Source organism: Cuculus canorus, chromosome 4 (genome assembly GCF_017976375.1).
Source record: "Cuculus canorus isolate bCucCan1 chromosome 4, bCucCan1.pri, whole genome shotgun sequence".
Classification (NCBI taxonomy): Eukaryota; Metazoa; Chordata; class Aves; order Cuculiformes; family Cuculidae; genus Cuculus; species Cuculus canorus.
In genome coordinates, this window is record NC_071404.1 from 75,069,480 (window position 1) to 75,093,664 (window position 24,185).

At 39.4% G+C, this 24,185-nt stretch overlaps 1 protein-coding gene across 6 annotated transcripts in view; it reads right to left on the minus strand.

The window, feature by feature from the left end:
• LOC104065725 (N-deacetylase and N-sulfotransferase 3) overlaps positions 1-24,185 on the minus strand; it is a 72,498-nt gene that overhangs the window by 22,008 nt on the left and 26,305 nt on the right. For all 6 annotated transcript variants that reach the window (XR_008449837.1, XR_008449838.1, XR_008449835.1 and 3 more), the window contains exons 3-6: positions 20,398-20,485; positions 16,578-16,732; positions 13,085-13,270; positions 10,275-10,403 (exon numbers count right to left, since the gene is read on the minus strand). Coding sequence is in view for 1 of the 6 variants with exons in the window: in XM_054066320.1 (XP_053922295.1) it covers positions 10,275-10,403; positions 13,085-13,270; positions 16,578-16,732; positions 20,398-20,485 (558 nt within the window). In the remaining 5 variants the exon portion in view is untranslated. The remainder of the gene's footprint in view (positions 1-10,274; positions 10,404-13,084; positions 13,271-16,577; positions 16,733-20,397; positions 20,486-24,185) is intronic.

Here is a 24,185-nt window from a genome sequence, read left to right on the forward strand (position 1 = left end):
CGCTCTAGCGGTGTTCTGGAGCGTTCACCAACAACAGCTACGCAGCCATAGCACTAGGAGAGACATATAAGTGGATCCTCCGGTTTCCCTGGCCACAAGGAGAAAATGACATCCAAGCACTATTTTGAGGGTATCCACCTTGGCACCAGCCTGGCTGCAGAGGACGGTGTGCTGCTACCCATGTCCCTGCTTTCCCACCAAGCTATGCAGAAGGATGGAAACTCCTTTCATTACCCTTCCACTTGCAGATGTGCAGTTTCACACCAAGACAAAACACAATTATTACATTACTTTTTGCTTTCCATAATGAGTTGCAATGCCAGTTTTTGTTCTATCATACCACATTCTGTTTCATTCAAACAAGTTCTAACTAACGAGAATGATTACTCTTTCTGTGCCAACTCATAGTTACAAACTCATAGAATAAATTAGAGATTTATTCTCTTAATACCACAGACCAGAGGATATAAAAGGAATCCTTTGTGGGCATCTCAGAAGACTCGGTCTAGTAAATAACACTATTTGTTCAGTATTCTTAAACCTCTGGGAAATGCTATAAAATATAAATAGAGCTTCATATATTTCTTTATTCCTTCTTCAAAAGGGAAGCAGCTGTGAATGGATTTATATTTACTCCAACAAGCATTTTAGCCTCCCTTTCTGTTAAAAAAAAGAGCTTATTTGATTTTATTATTTCCAGCCCTCTTCTGAAATAATTTCTTTCAGGGCATCTCAGCATTTTCTTTATCTCAGTGTAAGAAGGATTACCCTTTTTAGCTGCTCCTCATAAACAAACTATCATCTCGGTTGCACTTCAATGCGTGCTCTCCACAGGATTTAGTATCTGTCCCGAGCGGACTGAAATGGAATGCAGACAATTTTTAAAATGATGGTTTGAGACTAAATCTGGCCTCTGGGCAGCAGTTCCCATTTTGCTCCCACCCATCTTTGGATCAGAGTAGCAAAGGTGTCTTACTGCCTTCTCGCAGAGCAATACAGGCAGCACATGATCTGCTCCTTTCAGCTTCTCTGCACTCCTTCTTTCCCAGAATGAAAGGGCAGAGGGCTATTTCCGTTTTGCTCTCCTTCCAAATCCCTGGTTTTATTTAGGATTCTGACTAGTACCGTAGAAATGTAGGGAAATGAGGACAAGCACTCCGAAGAAACAGCTTTTATCTTTCTGAATGCTCATTCTGTGCTGCATATTTCCTTACTACAACATTTCCCAATGGCAGTAGCTTCTAGGTCAACAAATTAGAGTTGAGACCAAGACCGAGTTGCTGCTATTAAGTCACATATATCAGGAAAACATGAACCAGCGTGATCTAATTTATGTATGAAGAACAGAGAAAACAATAGATGCTTGACAAACAACTTACACAAAATGAATAAAACGCAGTGAGTAACCCAGCTTCCACCAATGGATGTTACTTTAGCAGGCTGGGTATTTTAAAAAGAAAGCAGTGTTAGGATGCTGCATCTATTGAAATTATACAATAAGGACACTACCAAATAAGCTTCTATAGTCTTGATATCAGCTGTTGTTAAGAGGTGCTTGCCTCCCAAGGCAATGACGTTACCCTTCATCCCTGAGCATGAGAAGCCCCAGCTGCTGGATTGTGCCATGTTTATATTTCTGTCTTTTTTCCCCTGGAGTCAAGTTGCATCTATTTCTGGAAAAACATGGATGAGAAGAACCACTCAAACATAGTGGGAAAGAGTTTCTTCCCCCTACCAAGCTCCCTGGAAAGGCCAGGAAGGGTGAATTATGAAGCTTCTTTACCTTGAGACAGGAATGCTTTATGGTGAGCCAGACTAGCTGCTGTGATGGAAAGCAGCTGAGTGGCTATCTTTGTGCTGGACAACCTGCAAATATTCCCACTCCCTTCCCTGTGTCCCAATAAGTACCTTGTTTCATACTCAAGCTCCATTTTACACAAAAATTTTGTAGATGAATAGGTTGCACTTATAGACCTCACTAATTTTCTCTGTGCTCCTTTTCCATTTATACCTCTTTAATGCTGTACCACATCAGGAGGACTTTTAGACTTGGTTTCAGTTACATTAATAACACAGGAAACAAAAGCAATGTCTACAGCAGAGTGAAACAAATTAAGCACAAAAGACTCTGGAACAGTAAAAAGCCCATAAACAGTAAGCCAGTGGTCTCCAAACTTTTTTGATTGCCACACCTAGTTTGAGCATGCACCCCCCGTGTATGTATATTTATTTATCAATTACATATTTCCAGTACTGGAGTTCCAATATTGTCTTTCCACACTCAATTGGATCATCTTGTGTACCTCCTGGGGATGCATGTGCCACACTTTGGGGACCACTGCCCTAAGCTGTCGGGACTGGACTGTACCCCAGAAGCAGACAGAAGCTGCCTTTTTCAGGGGTCAGCAACATCCTCTCTGGCAGGCATCAGAGTAGTGGAGGGAGGATCAAGACTTGCAGTGACACTAATTATGTTATACAGATTTATTATTATTTTTATATTTTAAATCTAGAACTAAAAGAGTGGGTGTAAGAAAAAACTGATAATAATTTCTTATGGACTGGGCACATCTTTCACTTTTTTATCATATATAAATCTATTACAGGCAATCCAATTTGAATAAATTCGCACTATTAAACCAGTCATCAAAGTACTTTTGTTATGAGCATTATGTCACACTCCAATCTGTAGAACAATATTAAAAAGCAGGATCAAGGCCTCCCAACTCAATGAAGTTAAGTACAGTACTTTAAAATGAAGGTAAATCATGATTGACAATTAATTATGTGATTTCTGCTAGACACTACAAGCAGACACATTACCAATTTAGTATATTGCTGATATTTTAGCTACTGAACAAATGTTTACAGGCCACAAGAGTAGGTTCAAATCTCAGAACACCTATATTCCAATTAATGTGGCACTGTGCACTCTGTTTGCGGTTCTGATATTATCTCCACATTACTCAGAACAGTTTTGTTTCAGGTATTCAGAGACTTGGTAACAGCTGGTCTTGCTCCATTAGACTAACAGAGTGACAGAATAATGAATTACATTGCAGTCTATGCTTGAACGTGCATTTTTAATAGTTGAAAGATATTCTGTTTAAACTTGTGTGGTACCAGAAAAGCTGCGTTCAGTTCCATCATGGACAGACTGCAGCTTGCAACTCCCTTTTGCAGTTCGGAGGCTGTCCTGCCGGTTCCACAGCTGCTGTGGATCTCTCCACTTGCAAAGACAACAAGGCAACCAGATGAATTTGACTTACATAGCAGTGTCACCGCCATAAATATAAGGGACTTGGGGAAGATTTACAAGATAAAATTACATATCTGGTGTACTTCTGAATTATTAATCTGACAGTCAGGAAACCTGAGTTTATTTTCAGCTGTTGCGCAGACATTTTTTTCCTTTCTCTGTAATTTGCTCATTATGCTTGTGACTCAATTTCCCAATACACAGTACTGCCCAAAAGACTTCCTTTATTCATAGTTGTAAACCGCTTATTCAGGGCTTTCCATTACAGGATTTTGTACAAGGGCAAAGTTTTCTTATTGCCTACAATTTATGGTTACAAGGAATCACCTCTAATTACATAGCTAATCCTGTCTGTTCCACAGTCTTTCCACGCTGCCTTTCATTTAGGGTTTTTTATATTTTGACTATTCCATTCACAAAATACTTGACTCTGGCTTTTATGGAGGGTTTTGATAAGCAGATAGGAAGGCAAGGAATACTTGCTTTGTAGTCAACCAAAATGCCTGGCAAAACTTGCCTCCTACCCCCCATCCCAATTCATGGCAACTCCCCTAACTATTTTCTCAGTTCCCAAGAGTCCCTAAAACGGGCACAGAAGGACAGGGAAGACATGAAACTGTTGCCTTTCTCACTCGTCCGTGAAGCAGGCTAAGCCCACCAAACTGAACCAACCCACCGGAGAGGCCAGGCTGTGCTCCCAGTGGTGCTAACGTGGGATGCCTACGACAAACCCCAAGCATCAGAGCTCAGGGAGGTGCTGGCACATCAGTGTGCTTCTCTTCTCAAACATTTGTCACATTTTCTGCCTCTCACACTCAGTACAATAAAGTATGAGGTTGTGCCAACTGGGACAGACAGAAAGCGAAGACTTGAGCCTGGACGCCTTTGTTTCTGTATCTTTCCCTCTAGTCCCAAAGCCTGAGTATTCTTCTTGTTCAGAGTCACATTAAGATACAGTAGGTTCTGCTGATGCTTGTATAAATCCTCTCATTTTCAGTGCTGAAGGAGATAATTTCTCCCTTGCTGCAAGTCAATTAGCTTAATAACAGCTCTACTCACTGTAACTTGGGAGAGGTAAAAATTAGAGGAAAATAATACTTAGAACTGAATGCACACAAAGATTACAATTATTCTAAGATCAATCAGACACAGGGCCCAAACCATTAACAGTCTTTCCTCTTGATCAGTGCTGCTGTAACCATATGGAGAACACGCAGCTGGCTACACATTAGTCTTATTGTTGGGCTGTCAACCAATTGAAGGCTTTCACCAAATTCCTCTCCACAGGGTATTTTCCTTTTTCTTTAGATCTACAGACACATACCACTTTGTACGGAAGTGCACGTAGGTGCATGTAATGCAATTACTGTATTCTGTTCTGTTTGTTTTTCTTGGAGGCAGAAAAGGTACAGAAAGGTTTCATAAATTGTTGTTTTCCCTTAAACATTCATCTGGCAGAACAGCAAAGTTCTCAATCTGTATCTTCCATAGTTCAAAGGATATTTTAGGACTGTATTATATGTGCATTCTACAAAGTCAAACAAAGACACTTTAGCTTTTACTGATGCTACTGGAAAAAGAGCAGCATACAATATTGTTTTAGACAACGTTGAAGTCCCAGTTTTATACTGAGAAAAATTTGGTTTACTACATTAGTTAGATTTTAGAACCTAAATATATCTTCCACATCATCATTTGAAAACTAAACCAAACATTAAAATATTGGAATAAACTCCAGGAATAAAAGCTGAAGAACAGGCAGAAAGCAGATGACAGATCATCCATTTCACTTGGTTGATCTGCATCCTGAATTTTATTTGTCTTATTGAAACTTTGCATTTAAAGCAGTAAGTTTGAATAAAACTAGTAGGTTTGTCTTGCGTTTGGCCTGTTTATCTACTGCAGCTTGCTGTCTATAGAAGCAGATGGTATCAGATACATATGAGGAAAGTACAGGATAGCCTACAGTTAGGAGATGTGTGAAAAACCATCCCCTATGGAAGTCTTCCCTGTTTTCAGGGGTTACACACAGCATGGAAGTTTATATGGAAACCACATCTTGCCAACTACTCCAGGCATGAATATCCAATCAAATTTAGTTCTGTATTTCAAATCCTGGTAAGTCCTTGATGTCAAAAACACTACCTTGAAGGAAAATCCTGACGCAATCTCATTTAAATTCTCATCTTCATTTAACTGGCTCTGGCTTTCTGTTTCAAGACAGGTAACAGGAGGTCATTGTCTAGGTTATTCATGCAATTGCATAGTTGCTTGTGTTTGTCACCTCTCTTCAAATGTAATCAAATCTTGATCATTTTTTATTTCCCTCCAAACTGGAGTTTTTCCTCAGCTCTTTGTAGTCCTCTTCAGTCAACTATTTCCAGTTCTGCCTACAAGACTGAGCCTGCCATTTAGCAAGGACTTCCAGAACTTCATTATAGAACACTACATTACTTTCTGCCTTATTCCTTCAATGCCTTAAAGAATAAGGAACATGGCTATACCTATGTATTATCCTACTAATCGGAAGAAAACGGGAAAAAATTCCACTGTGCAAAATGTGCAGACTCATGTTAAGATTACTGATTTGTGTCCAATGAATCCAAATATACAAACTCACAGATAGGAAACTTTTCTCTTCTGTTCCTGGGATGTAACATGCTGTTCACAATAATGCCTTTTTAAATTGGCTTAACTACAAGCAAGTTATTTCATAGAACAGAGAACTCATTTTCCTACTGTCTGTGCAGCATCTTGTAAACTAACGCACCATTTGCGTCAGCTTAGGTTGCTGCCCATGCAGCCTCAAGCAGAACAAGCGCTGTTCAACACGTTTACCTCTTACTCTGCAGCCTCCATCAGCCCCGTGGGACAGGTGAGTGAATTTCGAGTGTTCATCTGACAATAGCTATTCTAATAGCTCGTCTCTAATAGCTGCTCTCATGGGAAAACATGTACATCATTAGAGAAAATGCTGCAATATGCAGTACTGTCCTCAGCAGAATGCTGTTCCAGTCACAATTCTTAGTTTTCCTGGAAAGACGAAGGTTGCATAGCCTTTACGTATGTGTATTATCATTACATGCACAGCTACTCACCAAGACAGTCAAAATTTGCCAATTACTGAACAATACTATTATATACTAAACAAATAATTTGCAATAGATAGCCTTAGTTACTGAGTTAATCAAGTTTTGGTACTCAAATCCACTGCAACACATGCAAGCTAAAAGCAGCTCATTGGAAAGTTAGCTCTCTGAAAACTCTACTATATGAGTGGTTTTTGAACTATTCAGGTCTCAGTTCTTATTTAGCTTGTTTAATTGTACATGTTCCACATTAAATGCCTACAGAAACAATGGCTATGGCACAGAGCAGTAAGCAGTACATATTTTCACAGAGAAGCAATACTTCTGTATGGTCCTAGCTGCAGATGAGGAAAATGCACAGTGGCAGACAGAAATAAATACTTAGGTAGTTTTTATAAAGGCACATTCAGTTCAGCGATGTTTAGTTTGGCTTGGTTCTTAGGTCTAATTATTTTCAGAGCAGTTCAGAATTATTGATGGACCCTCACCAGTACTGATAGAGATTCCCTAACACAACTGAGAAGTGATACAGTTGATAACTGTACCTATCGCATCATTACGTATAGCTGAAAATCCATTTGCTCACTTCCTTCATCATTTACAAGACATAGTTAGGAGACCAGTACAATTGCATTCTAAGAGACATTTAACAGAAATCTGTTTTTTTTAATCCAAGAACTTCGCTGAATATTGCAGATAGAGATGGATGAATCTGAAGGCACTGAAAATTCTAACAAGTTTATCAGGAAGAATACTTGCTAAAATGTTTAAAGTTGGTACACTGATAGGAAAAACAATGCAAAATAATAAAATAGAGAGCACTCTTTGACTCGGTAAGATACTAATCACTAAAGACCTCCACAATGCCTGTTTTCCTTGTGGCTTTGCTACAGACGTCTGTGGCTGAACTACTGCAAGTTATACAGCCTCCTTCTAAGTCAATTATTCAACTGATAATGTAAGGGAAATAATGCCAGCAAACTAAAAATAGAGGGCTGCTGAAGGCTGCTTGCTTTTTTCCCCCCCTCATAAAACATTTTGTGCAAGATCCTGATATAGCAGGATCTCGCCTAAGGGCTGCTGAGGTCAGCAAGATCTTTAACTTAAGACAGACATACAAAATATTACTGGAAGAGTAAATGGGATGTAATACTATTGCTCGGGCTCTTTTTCAGCTTGGTGGCACTTGAGCATTCTCGATGCCTTATGAACGCAACAGGAATAGCTGTCGAGATCACTTTACAGCCACCATCAGCTTGCAATCGAACCAGCAGTGCAGGCAGATAAATGCATACCACATAAATACAGCTTGCCAGCCACAAGATTAGCTACCGCAACAAACCAATTCTTAGCTCCCATATAAAATATAAATAGCGGAGATGATTTGCAGAGCAGGATTTCCTGACTCTTTTCTTACCTGCAGGACTTCTGACTGTACAATGCCCTGGGAACAGGGCAATAATGCTGGTTCTCATGTCAAAAGCTTACAGATGCACATATGGTCCTGTGGTTCTTTGTGGTTTATTCCACAGATTGCAGTTGATCTAGCATGCTACAAGGAAGCAGAGCCTCTCTTGTGAATAACTACCACTATGGAGCCAAACCACAAAGGAAATCTGGGCTTTATTCTTAGGGGCAATTATTTCAGTGTAAGGTAATTCAGTTTCTAAAGCCTCAGCATAGTAACTCACACCTCAGAAACTATATTCACTAAAGATCTGTTATGCAAATTAAACCAGGTTAATTCAATGAAGGCCTTTGTTAAGATTTACATTTAACTTACACCCACATTTTTTATTTTTGGAAACTAAATATTTATGCACTCTTTGTTGAGAATATTATTTAGCTGATACTGTAATGATTCCTAGGTAATGTTCCTTCTTTTTAGTTTTACATCAGCAGAAAAGAACATTTAGAAAACGCCTCCTAACAGAATGTTTGCATCCTCTGAAAAGGTGGGTGTTTTGCATTAAGGAATCTTAGCAATTTTAATAAAACCACAGGAAAACAATTACAAACTCCAAAATGCCACTTCACAATTAGACAAATTCCTAATGCTACTTCGTTTTCATTTTTACGCCTAATTTTTGCCCAACTCTGATTTACAAATAATCGTATAAATACATGTAATATTTAAAAGACACAAAGATGCAAACCCTAATCTCTCAATTGATTACATGCCAGGCTAATGCTTTTAACTTTATTAAGCAGATATTTAAAACCAGGCACATCATCTTTTCAAAGGCATTTCTTAAAAGGATTGCAACAATTTGTCTTGAGCAGACTTTGGTCTGATATTAATTTACAGTTGAATTTAGCAAACAGCGCATTTAACGTCTGTTCTTTTAGCCTGTGCTGTATTGGGGATATCATATTTCTCAGAACTGGGTGATCATGTAGTCTACACTGCAATGCATAAATCAAAGTTCTAATTGTAGTGTATATATAAACACATTACTGTACTCACATTCAATGACGTTAGGCAGACATGATCAAACTTCTAGGATTGATACCAATAATCATGATTGTTTCACTGCTTATCTTGTCTTCCCCTCCATTCTCTTCATTCTTTTAATTTGAAAGGCTTACGCTTCAAGCAACTATATCAAATTTTGCTGTCGTAAGGTGGTAAAAGAGTTTTTGGCTAAGTTGTGGCTGCGTTTCAATATGGAATGTACTCAAAAATGTTACCACGTGTCTCCCTGTAAGTCTTACGCATTAAGCTAGTAACTCTAAGTTAAAATCCATATATTGGCAATGCACGGCTATAGTACCAATACCCTCCATTCAAGGAATTTTTCAGGTCTCACCTCTGTTAATATGCTGTGCCTGACATGATACATATCATCTAAGTTAGGTCTGGAACTACTGCCATCCTCAAGACGGGAGCCCAGACGTGTGCTGAGGAAGTGAAGTTTTTATTTCCTAATTCCACTATGTGAATGTGAAAAAGGGGAACAAAACACAGTAACTGCACTCAAAGAACCAAAGCTACAGCCTGAAAGAATTTGAGGCTTGGAAAAATAGACCTGCATAGAAATTGCTGAAGTAGCTGACAGGAGCCTTTTTTCCTTTGGACTTCCATTAAATTACGCATGATTTCAAAAGGGCACAAAAATATTTAGCCTATTATTTATTCCAAAGGATTTGAGTGGAAATATGTTATGTTCCCTTTGGTGTTCAGAATAAATGAGTCCTAGTGATTATAATCATATAAAATAGCTAACTTTTATTTATGTTTTGAGTTCAGATGAAAAACTCACCTAAAAGCTTGTCTAGAAGGTCAGTTTTGATGCAATGACCTAATCCCGTGCTACTTTGAAGTACTATACTGTTCTCTTCTGTTAGTATTCTGTAGTTTTATAGCCCTGTTTGTTGTTTATTCTTCCATTAAAGATAAATTAAAGGTTAAGCAGATGCATTAGCTACATTGTTGGTTCACTTAGATCTTTTAAGTTATTATGAATCAGCAACTGAAAATTCTCAACACAGATTTAAGCACAAGCACTCCTTGCCTGCAACTTTCTCAAACCACTGAGTGTTTCTCACACTGCTGATTATGAATTTGGCAGAGCAGGAAAATGGACTTCACTCGAGGTACTCATCTCATAGTAAATTCAGTTCTTAATGCTTGAACACTTTTAAAAGCTAAATCTCAGGGTTCTTATTTTGTGAAAAAGTAAAGAAGAACAAGAAAGGTTGCTACTTCTGCATTACTAACAAAACAGTTGTCAAAAAAGCAGAGGTTATCTTTGCACAACTAACAGACCATACATAATATTAGATCTTAAATTAACAGAAAAAGCAGAAGAGCTCATTGCGACTACTCATTACTGTTAGCTAATAACAGATCAGCCTTGAAGCATTCAGTAACTTCTCCTTTAACAGCTTTTTTTTAAAAACCATTTCAAAATCACTGTACTTACTGGATTGAGAACCACCGTGAAGAACAACTCTCCTCCTTGAATACTTTTGTCTAGTTCTTTTGGGCCTCCGGGATACTCTTTATAGAAAATGGTGTGGGTGAATAAGCCACAAGTTTGCCTAGGAAGCACCTGAATTTATTATAAAAAAAAAAAAAGGATTCAAGAGAAATTCACAAAACAAAAATGTTTATCTTCTTTAACGAGATAATAAATGCCAGGTAAGTAACACGTAACTGATAATAACTGAGCTCCTTTCTCATAACTGCTGGGTGGATTTGGCATGACTACTTTGCCAGAAGCCAATAATGATCAAGCTGAATTAATGCACTTGCAGATCAATAAATAGCGCTTACTGAAAAAAACCCCCATTTTTATCATCAGTGAAATCCGGATGTCCAAAAATTCATCATGTTTTGCTTGAAACTGGAGATTGATTTCCATCAGTAAATTACAACTCAGCAACCTCCTCAAACTAATTTTATCTATAACGCTTGATCCTAAAACCAAGAATTTGAAGTCTGGCCATCAAATATTTCTAAAATTTTAAAATAATTAGAAATATAATCTGCAATAAATATAATCAGTCTATCTTGTATTAATCAGTTCTGCTTCTTATTTGAATGATGGCTTTGTTGCAAATTTAAACTGGAATTTGAAAGTCAATTTTTTTTGGCTTAGACACCACATTTGTACATTGACACATGCTGAATTTTGCTGACAATACCCACATTATAAGAAAGATTTGCTTTTCATTTAGCTATACTAATTTTGTAAGACCAGGTGCAGTAACAAGTGGCATAAATAAAATTACTTTTAAAAACATGCAAAGAACAAGTCTCTTGAATAGGAAGAACTAATAAATGCAGTTACATTTTCCAGAAGAACTCAAAAATATTTTCTATCAACTTCAGAAATTAATTTACCGCAGAGTGTTTCAATTATGTATATTTTTTTAAGGAAAATCAACAGCTGAGTATTGATGTTCACATCTAATTATTAAACTGCGACTGTTCTCAAACATTATAGTCCAATTTAGAATATTTATTGTATGACAGCTTAAAGTTTTAAAGCACACAGATACCTTACTCAACACAGACTCTGGTTTTGTAGATACTCTCTATTTCTTACAGTTTCATTTCTTAACATCTTGTTTGTAACGTACAGGATACTTCAACCACAGGTTGTACATTCTCTGTTATCAGAAAACGTATTGAATTTATACGTTTGCTATAAACTTGCGTATGCTTTTTAAAATCTTTGGGTTTCAATGATGAAATATGAGAACAATTCCTTGCAGAAGCAGGGAATGAAGCTGTACTGGATGGGAAACGCTCTGGCAAATCTTACACAATGATTTTATTACTGAGTGTATTCATCACTATAAGCCTGCAGATGTGAAATATTAATGCATTTGCCCAGGAGAACTGAAAGCTCAAGACTCCTAAAAGAAGTGGTTTCATAGGACTGTTTTTAGAAACACATTTTTGGCTCCGATGTCCTTGTGTTGAAGCTCATTCTGCGTCTTCAAATGACATGTTTTTACAAAAATTTATGAGAGAGATTTTGGGGGATTCTGAGAGTCGATCAGTCTTTCTCAAATGCTTCACGCCCCCTGAGCATACCCACAGACCCGCTATTTTACACGCAGCCTTTGCTTTTAGAACAAACTGTAGCTCAAATCTGTAAGGTGTCAATTTTTTTTTTTCCGGTCTGGAGACCATTTTAGTTTGCTTCATCCAAAAACAGATCAGAACTTTAAAATATTATTATTATGCTTAGAAAAGTGGTAACCATGGTAACTTGAGGGTAATACCAGAATCCTGTTACAAGGTAAGTGGCTGTCTTGCGCTAAGACACCTTAACCTCCAAAATTGCTGTTGCAGCCAGAGTAATAGTAACACAGCAAACACACTCTCTCATTCATTGCTCTCATACACGCTTGAAAGAAAGTTATTCCAGACAAACCATCAAGTATTTTGGCAAGTTGTTTTGAAACACTTCTGAGATAATAATGGCAATATGTGAATCAGAAAGTGCCTACGTCCCAGTGACCAGATGGTATTGGCATAACGCCTTCCGTGTCAGTTTTGTATAACCCCTCTTGGCAAACCTTGCTGTAAGCTAACAACGCTGTGCATGATGTCATACACAAAAATGGTGTGATTTGACTTGCGGTTGCCTCAACAGAGTGGTTTCATAGCCTGGAAGGGGTGCATGACGTGGCTGCACGTGTCTTCCCCTCCTCTAAATTTCTGAGTGTTCACCCTGCATCTGCATCCAGGCTGACAGCCTGGACCCAAACTACAGTGCAAAACACACTCAAGTTTCTGTACATCAGGGAGCAAAACAAAGGTGACTGTGCATCATTGAAATGGAAGAAAAAAATATTTATGCACCAAGATCCAGATTCTCAGATGGCATAAACTGGCAAAACTCTTTGGCAGTTAATGGTGCTATGCAAATTCAAAACCTGCTAACAATCTAACCCATAATATTCTGTTAAAAGATGCAAAACTGACTTTTTCTTTGACATCTCTGAACCAGTATTAACAGCAGGAGTAGAACAGTTAACAGCCTGTTAACTGTTAGCAGTGGGGTGCCTGGAGGCCACCTTCATCAGCAGCAACATCGTCAGCAACAGACTGATTTTAATTAACAAGATACTGTCAAATATATCCTGCTACTTATGCATAGCAATATGTGCTTCTCACAATGTGAACTTTCGGGATTACAGTGCTTTTCCACTTAAAAATACATTGTTCATAAAACGGTAGAGTGGTTGCAATACAAACAGCATAAATACGACTCACCATGATGTTTTTGTGGATGAAGCCTCGTCTATACCTTGCAGGCTTCAGATGTGGGTATTCTTCTGTGCTGGTAACTCTGATATTCCAGACCTTCTTCCAGGCATCATAAAGTTGAACATGTACTGGATAGACTCCAGAATGGTGTGGAGCCACTGCATAGCCCAAATCAGTTGGAATACCATGTTCCTAAAACATCAGAGAACAGAGATTGCTTTCAAAAATTTAAGAAACTTGATGTTTTGGCATTTCTCAAATCCTTTGTTTGTGAGAGATCAAGAACAGGTCTGAAATGCAAATAATAGTGCTATCAAAATATGCTGATATTGGAAGGCAGCATGGTGAAGATGAAAAGCAGGATTTTAATACAAAAGCCTTTTTAATAAATATTTTTATGAGTGTGTAGGGAAGAGTTACATAGACCTATTTTACATTGATTTCTTCAATCTACATTAAACAGAAAGCTGCACTCTTTCAAATTCTTGCAAGGAATTTGCTCACAAACTAAGAATTCAGAGAGAAATTACTGGCACATATTCCACACAACAGGTAGCATTTGGTACTTATGCTAACAATGTGATTTCCACCACGTGTCTCTACACAATTACTTTTCACAGAAAGTCAAAACTTAAGACCATATTAAAAAAACTGCTTAAAATAACACTGAAAGGTTAAAACTTGTAAAATTATGAGGATAACAGGTACGTGTTGTAGGCTAAGCCTTTTGTAGTACATCTATTTTCTGCAGACCCCTGCCATTTATCTTGTTTACCTCCTGACCCTGGTGGTATTAGCTTCTCTTGATATTCAATATATTTTCTGTCCAGTTTCTGCTTTCCAACACACACTAATGAATTTTGACCCCCTTCCTCCTTTCTTTCAGGTTACTTTTCAAAGTAACGGTATATAGCAGGAATTTCTTCGTTAGTATGATTAGCAGAATACACTGTCTGTGAGATGTACTGCAATGATTTAGGAAAACTGCCTTTGTACAACCTTTGACCTTTGTTTAAGGAAGTTTTGTATTTGTACTGTCACTGTGACCATGTTTTCTAATCATACTTCGTGTGCAAAACGTAATGGTTGATACTTGGGTCTCTTCCCTTGAATAAACTGTTTACTACAGAACGTGTAAAACTCCATAGTCTTCTCTCAAAGAAAAACAGCTGTGTGACCTAAGTAAAATTATCTTTCTTCATCTTTTCTGGAGGAGGACCAGACTACTACAGGAAAGCTAATGTACTGGAAAGCTTAAATAGTCAGGATTCAATACTAGACATATCCGTTACAACTTGACAACTTTTCTAACAGCTCAAAAGAAAGCAAACTCACAAAAAGCAGCATTTGCTTCTGCTCTGGAAGAGCATGAGAATGAAGACTTTAAAGGTGTGAAGACTGCAAGGTAAGAAATCTATTTTTTCCTCATTATAGGGCTATTTTAAACCTAGCGGAATGGTGTGTGTAACAGACTGGTATGGTTTACAGCTGAGAACCCTAATTCTTCTATATTTAAAAAAAAAAAGGTGAAATTATTATTTCCTTTTAACAACTTATGGCACGGGTAACGGGACACAGGATTTTACCACCCTGACACTGGTGCAGTTTTTGGAACTCTCGTAAGGTCGTACATTCCTGGGAAAGCTCCAAACGCCCCATCAGCTACACCCAGGGAGCGCATCACCTGCTGGTTTACAGCTGGGTGCACCATGTGTCATCTGCCAAAGCAGGAGTGAGTAAGATCTGGCCTATTGGTTTTACTGCATGGGGAGATAAAGAACGGATACGCCAGCAGTTACATGGCTTTCTGCTACTTAATTCCATCACAGATATTTCAATTCCTCTTCCTTTTATCTGTTTCACTTCCCTTAAGCATGCATAAGCATCAGGAAGAAAAATCTATATGGAAAACATAAGAAATTGCATTCTCTAACGTCCCATTTAATCTCCTTCATTCAGCTATAAACAAGTGTCTGATTTTTAAGGGTTTTACCCTCAAGTTTTACAATACGCAGTAATAAATTTGTAATTAAAATCTTTCATTCTAATTACAAGCCTATCATCTTCGATGTATTAGTGTCTCTGTTATTTCTTAGTGACTGTAATTCCCAAGCTGCGCATTTCACACACAATATACGCGTTCAGTTTGATAATGCACGAGGCATCAGCAATTTCAGCCTCTTTCAAAAAGCATGATACTTATCTTTGCTATTAATTTAAGTGCTTTAAGCAAATGAAACATAATGAGTAGCTTCATGTCTATATGCCTATATGCAGCTTCACACATGAAAAACATTTAATATAAGGTATCTGTAAGTATTAAAAGCATTGCAAGTAGAGACGAAAATAGAAACTGATGAAGTTACCTAAACCAGGGTTGAATGAATTATTCTAATAACATACTTGAATGGTTCCATACTGTAGGCTAATCCCAGAGCATGGTCTTAGGTCACAGCAGAACTACAAGAACTGATTTAATTTCAAGCCTGCAACAGTAGACAGAATGATAGAAAAAAAGGAATTTTGGACAGAGGATTTTTAAGTTTTCATGGTTCTAACTTCTACTGAAATGCTTTCTTTAGAGGAAATAGGAAAATTGAGCTGCCCAGTATTCCATAAAACTACAGCTTACAGTAAACCTGGTAAACCCATTGTTCAAAAGAAAGCATATATCTTAATTACTCAAAAGCAAAGGTTTCAAATACAAATGTTAATTGCTTGATAGTCTGGGTCTGTATCTTCCTCCTACACTCACTGACACATGACCACAAGCACACTCTTGTTTTTGTACTGGTATTTCAAATCCCCTTGTTGTTTCAAGGAACAAGGTCATTACCTGCCACCTAAAGAGCAGCCGGTGTATTTTGAAAAAGGAGAAGTAAAATTAGGCTGTTGGCAGTAGATGTATTTCAGCAAACAAGTTGTGTTCGCCGAGATATTCTGATATAACACGTCTTCATATCGGACCATTTCTTCAGACGAATACCACGTACTACACATGGTGGTTTGATTTGGTTTGGTTTCATTGTATGAAGTCAGCTGTAGAGAAAAGCTGTCTGTTTCTCTAGTATCCTCAAACTTAAGATCTGGTTTTATATTTTCTTATGTTCTCACTGAAACATTTTTTTTCATAGCTTTGCTGTGAATAAATAATTAGCAAAGGCAATGCTTTTCAAAACAAGTTTTAATAATGATGATCCAAAGAGAATAAGTAAGATGTTATTAGGTATCACCACAGAAAAGCATCTTTGAAAACGTGGCACACTTCATTAATCCTAACATGCAGTGTTTTCACGAACTCATTTGAGTTCACGATGGAATATTTTCTTTCAGAAAACTGTTTTTACTAATCTAAACAACAGGTTACTGGGACAAAATTTTATATTAGGAAAATATTGAAACAGATGAGTTTTTATCTATACTGGATTAATTTTTCAAATAAAACAGGAATAATGCTTTTTTAATATCTAAACTCAATACAAAATGCAAAAATACTCACTAAGGCAAATTTTTTGTTGAGGATCATCTGCTCCACAAGTGAGGACTCATTGTGGAAGAGGTGAGGCTGCATGTGACTCCACATATGAGGAAACCACCAAAACTCATCCACAGACCTCAACAGCAAGTCATCACCTTCATCTTCCTCCTCAGTCCCTGCAAAAAGAATTAAAAAAAAAAACCAAGAATATCTCTGAAGTAAAGTGTCTACTTTTACTATATTCTTAAAAATGTTTGGAAATATAAGAAAGAAACTAGCACAATAAAATATGATCATTTAAAATACTGAGGATTTTAAATGTTTCCCAGTACATATTTCTTTTCCTGAAGTAATTAGAGCCAAATGAAAGACTGAGAGTCCCATTTTCATGGCGTCTTGAACACATGGTACAACACCGTCCTCACACGCATGTGCTCTATCTGCAATACCAGTAGCTCAGGGATGGAGTCTGAGAACTTACATAAAAGTATAAATTGACAATGCTTTTCTGGTATTCCTTATTCAAACTAAATTCACCCCCCAATCAAATTTCCTTTCCTTTTGTTACCTATGATACACGGACATATTTTTTTCCGTTAACCCTTTCAAAATATTATGTATCGTCCAATTATTTTCTCTTCCCCACTAATACTGACCTTCCTGATCATGGCCTCTTTAGGAGTTCCCAGAAACGTGCATCTCTGAAGATATTTCAGGGGTGGCTGGAGCTTCCCAAGTTATTTTTCGGGGACAGGCCTGCCTTTCAGATGCTGTCCTTTCTGTTCCTAAGGACGTGTTGCGGGGAATGGGCCCCACAGCCATTTCTAACTGTGGCATGGATGAAGAGGAGCTGCTCGGGCAGCAGCATATGGCCCAGCTGCTCTCCCACACCTCCCATCCTGCACTACAGCAGTAAATAAGCTGCTGGGGCCTGCCTGCCCACCCTGAGCCAGCCAGCCGCCAGCTTTGATGCCTGTAAATCCTCCCATCCTGCAAGGGAAGCAGCTGCACCCCAGCTACCGCCAGGCCAGAGACCCGAGGGCTCCCGAGGCCATTCTGAGGGCCGTGACAGCCCATTCCTGACCCCATGCAGCCTACAGGCTGGGTACCCGCAGCACAGCGTCAGGATCGAACCAGCTGGCAGATCAGGACGCCTCCCCTACTCCTAGAGCACTTTTAATGACCAAGTCCTGCAAAGGCAGCCAAATTTAAATAACCCCTTAATGGGCTGCCATATAAAGGCTGTGTGAGGCAAACTTTGACAACCTATAGCTTAAATCATCTTCATGATGTGCCTGCTTCCTGTGTATCTGATCAGTCCTACTCCCATCAGCAATCAGCACAACTTGACAAATGCTTTCTTTCTCTCAGCATTTTGCAACATCTATTCTCCTGTTTCAGTCTTTTAGCCAAACGTTCAGCTCCGATGCTTTCTGCACGTGTAGGGCTCTACTCTCACTACCCCTGTTGCTTTTCCCTCTTTCCTTCAGCAAACCTCGTCTGACATATCTTCACTGGTGTGATCTTATTTCTCATCACCTCTAAGGGAACTACAGCAGGGAATGAAGAATGTGGGCAGACATATGTAACAACATGTCAGTACCCTGGAGGTGTTCAAGGCCAGGTTGGATGTGGCTTCGAGCACCTCGATCGAGTGGGAGGTGTCCCTGCCCATGGCAGGGGGTGGAACTGGATGATCTTAGATCCCTTCCGACCCAAACCATTCTATGATTTGTAGGGTCACTATCACTAGATTTTAGGACTCCATGTGAGTCCATAGGGCCCTGTGTGATGGTCACACACTACCAAAGAAAGTGACAGGAGTGCCTGAAGGTCACACCATGGCCAGAGCAGGGAGAAGAAAAACATATCAAAAAAGGAGGAAAGCCATGGCAACGGATAGGCTGTGATGGGGACAGGCTCAACTCATTCAGTTTACAGCTAGAACTAGGTCAGTTTGTACTACAAAACATGCAATGCCTTTGCCAAATCCTACCCAGCCAAAGCCAGGAAAGCTGTGCACATATTACCTCCAAAGCATCCAAATTGTCAACTGGGGCAAAAGAAATGGTCTGGGAAGTATCTCTGCCTGCTGAGACACTGGTGAAAAATTTGGCAGTCAGGACTGTTTCGCTGGGCCGTTCTAGGCAAATGAAGGGAAGGAAGGGATGGGAATGGATGGAGCAAGGGATAGCCTGGATGTGAAAAAGTTAAGACATCTCTAGTGATTCTGAACTGTGCAGGTGACACTCGGATTGCAGGGGTGAAACCTGGACATTCACCAAGTCGAGCTGAATCTGCTGAGCCCAGGAGAGACCTGTGGTGGGACTGTGCAGCCCCAGCTGCTTTCTCCTCCAGCTGTAGAGCTCTAAATTACAGACCTCTTTCCCTGCCTTTTCTCTTAACATGACAAGTAATACTGAACAAGGTGCACAATTGAGCACAAGAAGAGTTACGCTCATGCCTCTGCGATGAGTATGCTCGACTGCTGTGCATGTTACAAGCCCTGTCTATCTTTCTTTGGTTTTGAATAAATTTGGGTTTGGTTCCTAGTCTCAGCTAACATGTCACTTCACTTCCCTCTTTTCATATTAACATCCTTCAGCTATGACATTATCTTATGTTGTCTTTTGTGTCTCTCTTCCAGGCTCTGATACTGTCCTAGTTTGCATATGTCTCTTTCTTTTTGTTTGACAATAGAGAGCACCTTCTACCTTCTATATCACATCCTATTTAACACCTCATCTTTTATACTTAGCTGTAGAAATAGATTTATTTTAATAGGTAGTAAATATTGCTATATTTCTACAGCAAAGATTATACAGAAGGATAAACTGTGGCAGCTCAACAGATCTCTTGAAGTCAATATAAAATTTGATTTGATTGGTGGAATTTACCACTCAACAACAAGCCGTGAGGAACTGGATTTTAATAAAAGTAGAGGAGGAATTCAATCTGTTTCATACCAGCACTTAAAGCAACCACTGCAGTTAACTAGAATTACAGGTGCCTCAACGCGTTCCAGCCAACCTAAACCTACCACCCAAATTTTCTGTGCGCTCAGGAAACAGACGCAGAGGAAAATCCAGTTCTCCTGTTCTGTGTGTGTCTCTCTCCCCATTCCCTGGGAGCACTTCTGTAGTCAGTGTCTGAGATAGCTCACATGGAATGGAATTATAAAGCAAGAGAAGTGTTTACTCCACCCTCAGGACCGATTTTACCATTATGCAATGACACATATCTAACACATGCAAACCCTACAGAGAGCTGACAGCCCAAGCTTGGACTCACTTCTTGCAAGGTCTCCTCTTGGCCCTAAGACTGCCATTTCTACAAGTCTCAGCTTGCAGGAGGAAGACTCCTTTTATCTGGGAAACTTGACAGTCTGACAGTACACTTTTCTGAAGGGCTCAGTCTTTCTCTTAGAAACTACAGCCTGGCTCTTCTACTTCCATTTCATTGCTCTACTTACTGGACTATTACAACTACTACGCATGGAATGAGCATCATCATTGGTTTCTCCTTTTTTTTTTTTTTAAAAAAAAAGAAAAGGGAAATATGGCTGCAAGGAGGCATTTACAGACTCTACGTACATGGTTATTTCCAGACGAACTAAAGTACAAGCAAAAGGTTAATTCATTATAACAATTTTGATTCAGTAAATCATACAATTGTATGTCTCAAAGCAAACTGGAAGAAAGAATACTTTGATTTTTCACTTATCCTATTACGAAGGAAACCATTGTCTCTACTCAGACCCTTATTCTCCATTATTGCTGCTTTCCTCGAGCTGCAGAGAACGTCATCAAAAACAAAAGTTATTTTAGTACATCATTCTTACCTGTGTGATAAAATTTCCCTGAAAATCCCAGGTTGAATGTAAAATTTGTAATCTGAGCTCTCAAAAGATTCTGAGTGTCAAGCAGGGCCTGAAAAAAAAAAAAAAATCCACGGTATAAACATGTCTGTAGAAAACACACCCAGCACAGTCATTTAACATAACATAAATATTAGTACAGGTATATGTCTTTTCAATTGGTTTTGCTATTTAAAACCAGCTCTTTACATATCACAAAGTAGCAACAGGTATTTTCATTACCATTTAAAGATTAAAGACAGCATACAAACTCCATTGTTTTCCTCATAAATTGGACCAGCTATTAAACCCTGTTTTGCTCCCCGAATCATGAGAAAAGACCTTCCATGGATGACTCAGTAAAACTGGGATACAGCCAGGAATGGAATTCAAATCTCTTGTGCCCCTGACTGCTGGTCCATTCGCGAGTGTGAACCCCATCTATTAGAATTACGTTTCTTTAGATCAGTACAAGTACATACAGAGTGATTCAATCGTGTTTCAAAACTATTGGCAATGAAAAAAAAAATCCAGAAAGACAAGAATAAGCTATAACAGATGAAGCCTATTTCATGCCAAAGAACTTTATCCTAAGTCCCCCAAATTCTGACTCATTTCTCAGACAGTTACCACACTGGCTGTCATCATACATGTACTTGCACTAAATTAGTACAAACAAAAAAACAGCATGCAGGAAGGAAGAGGAAAGCTATTATTCAGCAGATACAGCTTCACGCCTTGATTTCAATATGCTTTTCTTGATTTGTTACTCCCAAGATTTACATATTACTTTCAGAAGTGCGTGACCAGCTACAGAAACACCCCCCACCCAACACACCTGGAGACAGGCTCTCATGCAGAGCCTTTGAAAGAAAGAGAGACATTTATATATCAAAGAGCCTTCAAAGTCAACATATATTACAGCACAATGATTTTAATAAGGTGATTAAAACCACTACTACTGTCAGAAATTAGTAACTCTAAACTTGTCATGAAAGGAGAATGTATTTAAAAGCATAAAAAGATTGAAGTCACTGGAGATTTTCAAAGGTTTAAAGGTCTAGTAGGCTCCCCACTCTTGAAAATCAACACCAACTTGGTGCCCTGAAAAATATGAGCCAGTAATTTTAATTACAGTTTCTTTGGTTGTTTTCATCATGTGAGTAATTTGTCTACAATTTTTTTTTTTTACTGAACATCAATGACAACAAAACATTACTATGGAACCCAGTTTTAGATGTAGGCATAGCACAGTCAATGTTCACTTTAGGAGAGAAATTTCTGGGCGTATGAGCTCTTCTTCAGGTCTCTTCCAGGGCTTATCTATACTGGTTCTAATAAATGTATGATCCCAATCTGCAAACTCTGTCAAGCCTGTGTCCATACGCTGCCATACCTACATTACAGACAAAATCCAGCTGGATTTTTTTTGTCCAGCTGGACAAAATCCAGCAACAGGTGACAATAGTGGGGACTCCCCTGCATCCGAAGTTCAAGAGAAGCCCAGTAAGAGGTGGCCACACACCACAGCTGCTGCATCTGCCCTTGCTCTGTGCTCATCTTTCCCAACACTCCCTTTCCAGAGCTGAGCATTTTCATCGGGTCCCACTGCGAGACTGCAGCACTACCTGAAGTGGGAACACAGCCGCTCTCCAGCTCCCTGCTATCCTGCTCAGAGGCCTCAGCGAGCTCACTACACTTGTGGCTCTGGCTGGCTCAGGGAGGCTGCTGCCTGAGGGAGCTGATCTGCAGTGACAGGACAGTCATTTGTCCCTTTCCAGGGGGGCTGTAAATCTGAATTTTGCTGACATGGCTGACAAAACATGAGTGGTTTCAATTCTGAGTCATCAGCAGCACTTGCCTTGTTCGCCATTTCAGCAGACCAGAACATTATGCCTAAGGACATTCACTAAACATATATTAATCACAAAGCTAAATCTGTGCAAGAACCATCACTTTCTGCCTCCTATTTCTTAAAGTCATCTCAGAGCTGGAAGTAACTTGCCTCTTCCACTGTCTTCTTCAGCAGCGTAGTTCCAGCAACAACAGCACAGACAGCTTCAAAGAAAAGTACCAGTAAGGTAAAGATCATCATCTTTCATCGGAAAGCCTGAAACACGTCCTGTGAACAAGGGGTTTTCTAAAGGAATGAGCACAATGAAGCACAGAATGGAGATAACTGAAAACAAGTTCCAGACTTCTGAGGTGAAATATTGAGAGAAAAATCTTGCAATTTTACTTTTGCACAGGCTGAGAGTGCAAAGATCACCAAGAAGACTTCTTATTTGAATGAGAGACAGCAAAACTGTAAAGGATTTATTATGAAAAACATCGCTGCGCTGCTGGGAACCTATTCAACTAAATAATTCTATCTTTGCAAAGTTAAAAATGTAGGAGGCAAATGACATGGCTGTACATTTCTTATGTTAACAGCACATATTGTGGAATGAAAGAGATCCTGAGTGTAGCTTGGCAGCAAGGTGGCATGAATGGGCTGCACCGTTTCTTCCCTCCAAATTCAGAGCTGTGCACATTTTTTGAGTTGAAGGTCTTATCCTCTACCTTTGACACCGTCATAGTTTGCCAGCTCCAATCTACTCTCAGCACAATGGAAAAAGATGATCCGAGGGCTGGAGCATCTCCCCTACGAGAACAGGCTGAGAGAGTTGGGGTTGGTCAGCCTGGAGAAGAGAAGGTTCTGGGGAGACCTTAGAGCAGCCTCGCAGCAATTAAAGGGGGCCTACGGAAAGCTGGGGAGGGGCTCTTTATCAGGGAGAGGACAAGGGGGGACAGTTTTAAGGTGAAAGAGGGGAGATTTAGATGAGATATTAGGAAGCAATTTTTTACTGTGAGGGTGGTGAGGCCCTGGCCCAGGTTGCCCAGAAAAGTCATGGATGTTCCATCCCTGGAGGTGTTCAAGGCCATGTTGGACGAGGCTTTGAGCAACTGATCCAGTGGGAGGTGTCTCAGCCCATGGCAGGGAGGTGGAACTGGATGGACTTTGAGGTTCCTTCCAACCCAAACCATCCTATAAATCTAGGGTTCTATGAAAAACAGAAAGGGAAAAATGAAGAGCAGACAGAAGTGCCAGAGAAACAGGACCTGGAAGGACACCTTTGTTGTACCTCCCTGGCACACTGCAGCTCCAAGCTGACAGGAGGGTGGGAAACTAAGGCTTTCAAATGGGAGGAGGGAGAAGGGCAGCAAAGAGCCATTTCTGTGGCCATACAACATAGAGTTTACTTCTTTGCTGGGCATTTGCTAGCGCATACCACCTTCTTGCCTCAATGACTGCCTGGGAGCTACATCTTATTTAGGCCAGCAGTAGTGAGAAGACACTCCAAGTAACATTCAAATCCACAAAACTCTAAAGGAAATCTGAAGTTCTCCTTCTACAGAACAAACTTTGAAAGCAATGACATTGTTTTTTTCAGCCACATCATTCATTAAAATCAACGGGTCTTCTGCTAAATCTGGTGGTAGTGGAAAACATATCAGCTAATGCCGATGGAGTACCTGCCTGCCTGCTCCATCTGCAGAGGGAGAGGGCACAGACCTGCTGCGAACCACTTCTTATACAGACAAGCTGAGATAACATTTCAGTTGTCATGCCTGTGATTATTTTCTGGGTGACTTGACATTTTACTCATCTTTCAGGTTCTAAAAACAAAATGTTAAAACTCATGAAAATTATATAGTAGCAGATGGCAGGGCCTATTACTGTGAGTTTCTATCAGAAAGACAGAAAGAGAAAAGCAGGGGGATGAAAAGCC